Here is a 9,054-nt window from a genome sequence, read left to right as displayed (position 1 = left end):
CGCCCCCCCCCCCCCCCGCATCTGTGCAGCTCCAGAGAGGGCCAGAAACCCAGTAACCCAGACCCTCAGGTTCTGAAGTGAAAGCGCCCAGCCCCTCGACCGTAGGTGCATGACGGGAGGTAGCTCTGGAACTCTGTGGTCGGCCCTGGCCCTGGCCCTGGCCTTAGACTGTCGCCACTGGACGGCCCTGGACCAGGTGGCTGCAGACAGCAGAAACCCATCCTCACGGAGGGAGCAGAGGTCAGGGCAGTGGCTGGCTGGGGCCCAGCCCAGTTTCCTGATGTGTGGACAGCGCTTCTCCTTGGGCCCGGGGAGAGGAGTGAGGGGTCACCAGGGTCTCTTCGTAAGGGCACCAGCCCCAACACTTCACCCCACAGGCCTTCCCGCATCCCCATGCCGATGAGGCTCCCACGAGTGGATCTGGGGCACGTGCAGCCCAGAGCCCCTCTCCCAGGGTGGCAGCTCAGGCTGACTGCGCCCTCAGGCCTAGCTGGAGGGCTAAGGCTGTGGTCCCAGAGCAGCCCGAGCGGGTTGCATCTCTCAGTCCCCCAGTGAGATGCCGTCCTCCCTGCAGATGGATGGTGTCTAGCCTGCTTCCTCGCCCCTCCTCGGCCGCGTGCTGGGAGGCACTTCTGCACGCGCACATGACTCTTGATATGGATGCAGTCCTCTCGGACTTTGTTCGGTCCACGGGGGCAGAACCTGGTCTGGCCAGAGACCTGCTGGAAGGTAAGCCCCCTGCGTGCCCCTGCGGCCAGCCTGGCGCCTGCACCTAGGGAAGGACGAGGTGACCCTGAGTGGGCAGCATGACCCACAGACAGGGTCTGGCTTCGGCCGCTGAGCGCACCGGGGTGCTGTAGCCAGGCCCACGGTTATGAGCTTTCCTGTGGGGTGCAGCCTGGGTCACCCTCTCTGTGAGGCGCACCCAGCACTGACCTGTGTGAGGTCCCGGGCAGCCAGAGTCTAGCCCCGACCTGCCTTCAGAGAGCTCTTTCGTGGGCAGAGCCCAGCCACCCCGGGGGCCAGGGCAGGACCCGACACCTTCTTCACTACCCTCCCTCCTTCCGCTCCTGCGCTCTCTCCCCCTCTAAGAAGTAAAGAAGGCAGACTCCTCCTCGGGGTCCCAGGGGCTGGGCCTCGCTGGTGGACGTTGGCCGTGCTACATGGAGGTTTCCTGGTGTCTGTTCAGGGCTAAAACTTGAAGGTGGCTCCCTCTGCATGCATGGCTCTGGGTATTTGGGGCGGCTCTCCCGTCCTGCTTGCTCCGTGGTGGCAGAAGAGCAGAGTAGAGTGGGAGGCGCCGTTACACCTTCTCGGAGGGAGGTGAAACCCAGTGTCAGAAGGCACACTGCTGTCTGTGCTATGCCCGCTCGAGCGAGGTTGTACAGCGTGACCAGTCTATGTCGCCCGGGGGGGTTCCTGAGTGTCCACGTAGGCAGAGAGAGCTGTGCTCCTTCCGGGACTAAGAACCGCCTATTGGAAGATTGTGAGAAAATGATAACATATGGGTTTTTAATTCCCCTTAGAGAACATCACGCAAATTCAAACATTAGAGTATGTTTGGGGTATTTCTTGGATTTGTAGGGAGAAATGCAGCTCTCACGCCCTGTAGTCATTCGTCGAACGGCTTCCCGTGGGTTCCCGGCTCCAGGTGACGGCCGTGGGTAAAGTGGCCTCGGGATGACGAGGCCATGAGAGAGCTGGTTCGCGTGCACTTGGCCCATGTCAGCCCACGTCAGTGCCGAGACCAGGCCAGGTCTCTGCATGTCCCAGAAGCATGGAGCTTTCTTCCTAAGCTGCTCCCAACTCACTTCTGGGTGCTTGGTGCTTCAGGGAACACGGGCGAACAGCGTAGTCCATGATCACAGTTTTAACACGCAGAGCAGGCTGGCGGGCCCTGTGCCAGCCATGTGTTTAACTGTGTAAGAAACGGCTAGTCGGGCCAGTGGTGGCCTGGGGGGTTACAGCTGGATCCCACAGGGCCGACCGCGTGGTTGGTTCCTGGACACGGCAGCTTGAGAAACGCGCTGTGTGCGTGCCCACAATCTCCAAAGGAGGGGGATGGAGGAGGCGGGCGGGGGCGGCCATGTCCCACAGGCCCCATCTCCTCAGCCAGTGCACACCCCTCTGGCAAATTTAAAAAGGGAAAGTCCCGCCGTGTCCCGCCGTGCCCGGAGCGCCCCTCTCCCCGTCCCAGCAGTGCAGCGGATGGCAGCGGCTCTGCGTCCTCCCGGCAGGAGTCGAGTCTTGCTGTCTTGTCTTGGTTTATTTTGGAGGTTTTGGCCATAGGGCCTGTGTGCTCGTCTGAGAATGTGACAAACCACCCCTGGGGGGTGGCCACGCCAGTCCCCTCCCGGGATGTCGGGCACGCACACACACATGCCCAGGTCTGGGACCCGAACCGCGGTTGGCCACGAGGGAGTCCAGCCACGTAATGCCACGCCATCTGCTGACCCCATGCGTACATTCGTCATGAAACACCGGTCCTGGTGCTTTGTCTTCCTCCAAGCCCGAGGTTCTCCGTGTTCTGAGCGTTCTCTGTACACAGTGACCCGGGCCCCCGCGCTGAGCCTCACGCGCCCTCATGACCGTGCCTTTGCAGAGCACAGTGGTACATCGTGGCGTGGTCCGGTTTTCCTCAATGGACGTGCCCCAGGTGACAGGCCTCGGGGCCTCTGCGTAGTCCGCATTGTGGAGGCTGTGCGGCCCTGTAGCGAGGTCTTACTTCCACCCTGTGTGTCAGACCCGGGCCGTCTCCAGTTACTTTGTATGACAGGAGAGCCGGGCCGGGACCGTTTCACATGCACGCCTGTCCAGCAGCGTCAGCACCCTCTGTCAAAGCGACACTCCTACCCGAGCTGCCTATGTGGGCAGAGGCCCGTGTGGGCAGAGGCCCGCGTGGGCAGGGCTGCGATGGGCCTCCCTCCCATGGACCGCCACGCCGCTCCTTGCCAGGGCTGCCCCGGCCATCACCTCGCCTCTGCAGTGAGGCGTAAAGCCACAGAGCATGATTCTTCCAAATCCCACCTTCTTCAGCTGTTTGTCAGCTATTCTGTTCCCCTTGCCTTTTCATATACATTTTAGAATCAGTTTATCTCTGTAAAATGTCCTGCTGGGATCTTGATTAGAATTATGTTAAATCTATAAATCAGTCCTAATTGTGTTTTTGTCTTTTGTTAAAAAATTAGGTTTTGCCACAAGGTGTGTGAGCTTGTCAGAAAGAAGCAGAGAGAGGGGAAGTGAGAAACCTCCCCCAGGGGATGGCCACGCTACAGTCCCTTCTCCTCCACGCTGAGGATGTGGGCATGCATGCACCCCCGGGTAACTTTCAAGCTGCCAGGTTGGGGACTCGAACTGCTCAGTCAGCCATGTGGCGTCCAGCTGCCTTGACCTCCGCGCCACCTGGTGGCCCCTGTCTGTGCTGTCGAACCCTCCAGCTCCTGCTAGTGAGGAGGATGCCGGTCTGTAGGGACAGTGTGTCCTCCGTGGGCTGACTTACGTCACTAAGCATCTTGTCTCCAGTGACAGGAATCCCTGTTCTTTGTGGCCAGCTAGCACGAACCCCACATTTTCTATGCTCGTGGGGACATGGCCAGGAACCTCCCCCAAGTCCAGGTCATGGGACCTCTACCACGTGGTCTGCTGAAGGGTTTTCACCAGCCCACGGTTGGCACTTGGGCTCGCTCGTGTAAGTGAGGCCACTGTGAACACGGGTGTACATGCGGCTCATCCTCCCTCTCCACCTGTACGCCTTTTATTTCTTGGGCTTGCCTCCCTTGTTACAACTTCCAGGAAGAGGTGGAAGAAGAGCAGTGAGGAGGAGCACCCCCGTCTTGCTCTGGCGCTCGGAAAGCGGTCGCCCTCCACGGAGCACAGTGCGGGCAGTGGGTTCTCAGAGCTGCGCTATCAGTGAGAGACATGCCTTCCTCTCCCACCTGCTGAGGGTTTTATTACAGATAGGAACCGAATTTTTCCAGAATCCCTGGAGAGCGGAGAACGACCGTGGCGTGGCCATGCCCCTGGGAGTGAGTCGTTATTTTCTGTCTGTCTGTCTCCCTCTCTCTCCAGGGAGCACATGTGCCTTGTGGCAAAAGTAACATTAAAAAAAAAAAAAAACCCAAAAAGAAAAATCTTCATTTAACCAGTCCGCCTGGGTTAAATAACAAGTTTTATTCATATGTGTGTGCTGAGGATGAGGGAAAGGATGGCGGCATGACCATCCTCCCTGGGGGGTTATTTCTTGCTTTCTGTCTCTCTCTTTGTGTCTCTCTGGTGAGCACATGCGCCCTACAGCAAAAATCTCTCTAAAAAAAAAAAAAAAAAAAAACCAAAAAAGTTACATCTTCATTTCACCAGTCGCGCTGGTGATGTGATAAGTGAACTCAGTCATCCATGAAGAGACAGACCCCTTCTTTTCCAACCGCGTCACTCGGTACTTCCGCGTACACTGCCGTGGTCGGGCATGGGCTTTCCTCGAAACTGTTCTGGGCTGGGTTCGTGACTGCCTTCCGGCCCCCGCCCTGAGGCTCCCGGGCCAGGTGACCTGGGCTCAGCCTTTCTGAGGGGCCTGCAGCCCTGGCTGTGCTGCTCATTTTCCGTTTCAATCTTTCTGGTCATTTCTGGCCGTAAGGTCATTTCCGGTGACCTATGTATTTTTAAGGACTCTCCCCTCCGTTTCTCCATCTGGCTTTGAGTCCGTGCAGAGTTCCCTGTCCTAGTGGGTGGGTTTCATTGATAACTTTTCAGCCGGGTTCTCCTGTGTCCCGTCTGTCTGCTGAGACCCGCTGCACGTCTCATGGGCGCCCTCTGCTGGTGGGCGATGTAGTAGCGCCTGGTTTAGTCTCAGGTGCGCACGTCTGCAATTCCTGTGCGGAGTAATTCTGAACTGCAGCCCCCACGTGGCCGTGGCCGTGTGCCGCTGCTGCTCCTCTTACAGTGAATACCATCCTGTTTGTTTTAGAAGAGAATTGCTCCATTTGGGTTCAGACCACAATTCCAGCTTACTAAGACCCGGAGCACGGTTGCGACAGCGAGTCTTCCGGAGCCTTTGGCTCTGCCTCTCACAGCTGTCACCCAGGGGCTGCCTGGGTCTTTGTCGTGGCCCGTCCGTTCCGTACTGAGGTCTTGCAGTGCACTCAGGGTGAGCGCGGGGCCACTTCACTCTCATAAACCCACGGCCTAGTGCTAACGCGGCCGGGCTGCACGTGGCCAACCATGCACTTCGGGTCACAACCCGGCACCCGACAAACACCAGTGCGTGTGCGTGCCAAATCCAGCTGGGCAGAGATGGAGAAGGCAGCGCGGTGGGGCCACCTCCCTCTCTCTGGCCAGCACATGTATACACACGCATACTCTATCATGTTCTAAGAGAAAGGCCAGCCGGCGGTTGTTGGTTACAGTGGCTGGGTCCCACGTGGCTTACTGTAGAGTTTGAGTCCCAGACCTGGCAGCGTGAGAATTATGTCAGCATGTGTGTGGGGGGACACATATTTACACGCATACATTTATGACTTGAGGACTGGAACGCCGTTATCACAGGGAAACAGGCCTCTTCTTTGAGAGTACTTGGTTGCTTGGGAGTGAACTACACAGGGGGTCATCACAAACGTAGTTACATGTTCTGAGAAAACTGCGTGGCTTTCAAATGTTTTTGCACCAAAATAAACACGCATTGCGTCCCGTGAGGGCCTTGGAGGTCCGCACACAGTGTGGTGCACTCCTGGGCCCAGCAGAGGGCATCCCAGCAGCCTCCGATCCCTCCCTCGGGAATGCCAGGCCTGTGCGTCCGGCCTTTGAGACCTGACCTTGGGTAAGGGACATGCCGGGAGCAGGGGGCAGACACCCATGAGGAGTCTGTGTCCCGTGACGTCCCGTGTCCACACAGCAGCTGCATGGGGTCCGGCAACCCAGTCCTCACGGTGCCTATAGAACCGAGTGGGCCATCTGCTCTGCAGGGGGGCAGCCTTCGGAACTCTGGGGACGCTGCCCAGAGAGCCACAGAGGCTGTCACTGCCCCATGACGCTGTGGTCAGATCACACCGACGTGGGCGCGTGGAGGGGCTGAGGGCACCGGTGTGGCCCGTCTCCCCACTGAGACGGGAAGGAGAGCTGCCCCAGGCTGGCACCCCACAGGTGCTTGCCAGAGCTGTCTCGCCCCGTGACTGAGCCAGGTCCACACAGGCCAGAGCTCTCGTCCCCGAGGTGCCCGGACTCACTGCTCCCACCCTCCAAGTGTGCGCAAGAGGAAACCACGGCCAGTCCTGTATCCACGGTGGGAACAGGGACACTCTAGTGACCTGACTCCTGCGTGGGAGCTGGAGGGGGAGTCCAGTGGCCGCTGTCCGGAGCGAGGCCACCCTGTGAGTGGGGACAAGGCGAGAGGCTAGTTCTAAAGTGAAACCACTGGGCACTGCCCCCGCTGTCCTGCCATCGGGCTAGACATGCTGGGGACAGGAAGCTCCGACCTCGCAGACCCTGGTCTGGCCTGGCGTGCAGGGTGCCCCTGTCTATCAGTGGGTGGGTTTAAGTGTCCCCGAACCACACTGAGGCCCGTCAGGAATGTGCGAGGAGCTTGCTTTCATCCCTCTGGTCTCCTTCCCTTTCTTAGGGAAGGTCGCACCCCCAGGGACCACCCTCAGCCATTTCGCACGCCCGTCCTGGCCACTGGACCTGACTGCCTCCTACCCGGGAAGCCGGCCTCGTTGCCCACACACAGCAGCCTCCCACTCCTCCCGTGACTGGGGCCAATCTGTGCCTCACGGACCCTGCTGCCACCGCGTTTGTAGGCTGTGTCCGATGAGTCGTCAGGGGACGTCGGCCTGAGGAGTGGCAGAAGAGGCTGAGTGGAGGCCGTCCGCTGTCCCTCCGCTCCCCTGCCGGTGTTGGGGTGTCCCACACGTGTCCAAGTGTTGGAGGTGTGGCCTACGGTGGGGAGCGAGCCTCTGTGACAGCGCCACGCTGCCGCTCACTGGATCTCGTGTGGTCAGGGTCCCAGTGGTTAGGGAGATGGTGCGGGTGCACAGCCATGTGGGCGTGGCCCAGGGCTGCCACGGGAGCTGCCAGAGGGTCCCGAGCATGTCACGCCTCAGCTGCGTGGGGTAGGGTTCCTGGGGAGGAGAGCAGTGGCCAGACGCCTACCCGCTGGGCTGTCGGTGGGTCCTCTAACAGGTGGGGGGGCACCACACCCACGGGCTGCCAGGTGGCCGTAGCTTGGCAGGGGAGCCCTGCTCTGCCTTCCCCTCACGGGGTACCATGGACAGGGCTGAGCGAGCAGGAACAGCAGGACAGCGCCTTCCTGTGGCCGCGTCCAGGAGCAGTGCCGGTCAGCAGGCCAGGCCAGTGGTAGACGCAGCTCAGGACAAAGACCCCAGACACCACGGGCGCCCTCCGAGAGGCTGCGTCCCCGCACCCATGCCGGGCCTCATTTCCTGTGGCATGCCAGGGCTAGACAGTGCTTGCTCCTCAACGCCTCGGACAGTGACCTCTGGCCACACCCAGAACTCCCCGGAGGTGCCCACAGGCCATCCCTGGGCGTCCTCTGACAGGCAGGACTCCATGTGACTGGAAGACACGCAAGCCCAGTGTCCGCGTGGGCACTGCTCCCTCCTGCTCTCCTGACCTTCCTCCTCCTGAGCCCTGGGCCCAGCCCTCCACACGGCAAGGCGCACCCCAGGCTGTCACCCTGCAGAGACACAGCTCCCGCAGGCCGGCCTGGAACGTCCGGGCCCCTTGGACGACTGCCCTCCTACTTGGGAGCACCAGTCTCTCACCACAAGACCCTGCACCACGGCCCACACCACACCTCGTGGCCGTGGCCGTGGCCGTGCGTGAGGGCACGTGTGCGTCCCGCTGCTCCAGCCCTCACCCCACACTGCCACTGGTGCTGCCGCCCGTGCCTGACACCACATGTGCCCTCCTCCGGGAGTCCCGCAGGCCTTCCAGCCACTGGAGCACCCCTGGACCTCAGTGTCAGCTGGGGCGTGCTCCAGTCGAGCTCTGAGGTCGACACCCTGAGATGGCCCCGGCGAGAGAACCCTCAGCCTCCTGCACTTCTGCATCGAGTGTGAAGGAGAGCACGGGCCCCGAGCACCGCAAAGGAACGGGGAGTTCTCGCACATCGCTTTGACGTCCCTCCCTGCTTTGCTCCCAGACAGTAAACTACACCTGCTTTTCAAAAGGGTCGTGGTCGTACCAAAGGTGTCCTGCCAGACTTCGCTCCCTGTCCCCAGATCTAGCCGGGCACGCCAGGCACCAGTCATCCACGTGTCTCTGTCTTTGTCTTGTTTTTCCTTTTTCCTTGGTTTTCTTTTACCTTTCTTACTTTCCTGAGTTCCCAGACAGGTCTGGTGCCAGCAGCCAGTGACTTCTAGGGGCCGCGTAAGCCTCGGTTCCCGTGGCATCTCCCGCGCAAAGGGAGAAAGACGGGCCATGGGGACACGGCAGGCCCCCTGTCCCTGCATGCCTCTGAACGCTCGGATTTCACTCCAATAGCTAGGGAAAACATAGTCCACCAGATGACCAGAAACCACCGCAGAAGCTCAAAATACGAGAAGCCAAGAAAATAGCTCTTCCCTAAGGGAAAAAATGACCTTCATCGTGTACACACAATACCACAGAACTCATGCAAACGTCAGATAAAGAATTTAGAATATCCATGGTGACAAAGCTAACGGAGATGCCAGAGAAGAGAGAGAATGGACTCCAGAAGATGCAGGAGAAAGGACACCGAGTTCCAGGAGGTGAGGAAGTTCCTGCACGACCTGAAAGGGGAGATACACGCCATACAGAACGGAATGGAACGCTTAGAGATGAAGGCTGCAATACAGGACATCAGAACTTCCCTTGAAAGTAAAAGCAGATTAATTCATGCAGAAGATCAAATCTCAGATACAGAAGATAGAACTTCTGATCTAGGGACCAGCAGTTAGCGTAATGGCTATGTCGCTGGACTCCCACGTAGTCAACCGCAGTTTGAGTCCTGGACCCAGTGGCTTAAACTCACGCCAGGCGCATGTGCGTGCCCAAGATCCCGAGAGGAGAATGGAGGAGAAGGAA

The 9,054-nt window shown here is 59.5% G+C and overlaps 1 protein-coding gene across 1 annotated transcript in view; it reads left to right on the top strand.

Moving 5' to 3' along the window:
• The window catches only part of OTUD7A (OTU deubiquitinase 7A), a 28,756-nt gene that overhangs the window by 2,131 nt on the left and 17,571 nt on the right, over positions 1–9,054 (top strand). The window contains exon 3 of the mRNA XM_027767795.1: positions 575–729. Within this exon, the coding sequence (XP_027623596.1) occupies positions 579–729 (151 nt within the window). The 5' untranslated portion in view covers positions 575–578. The remainder of the gene's footprint in view (positions 1–574; positions 730–9,054) is intronic.

Source organism: Tupaia chinensis, unplaced genomic scaffold, assembly GCF_000334495.1.
Source record: "Tupaia chinensis unplaced genomic scaffold, TupChi_1.0 Scaffold144682_1, whole genome shotgun sequence".
In the NCBI taxonomy this organism is placed as follows: Eukaryota; Metazoa; Chordata; class Mammalia; order Scandentia; family Tupaiidae; genus Tupaia; species Tupaia belangeri.
Note: the sequence above shows the minus strand (reverse complement) of the source record. Positions and strands in the feature narration are given on the sequence as shown.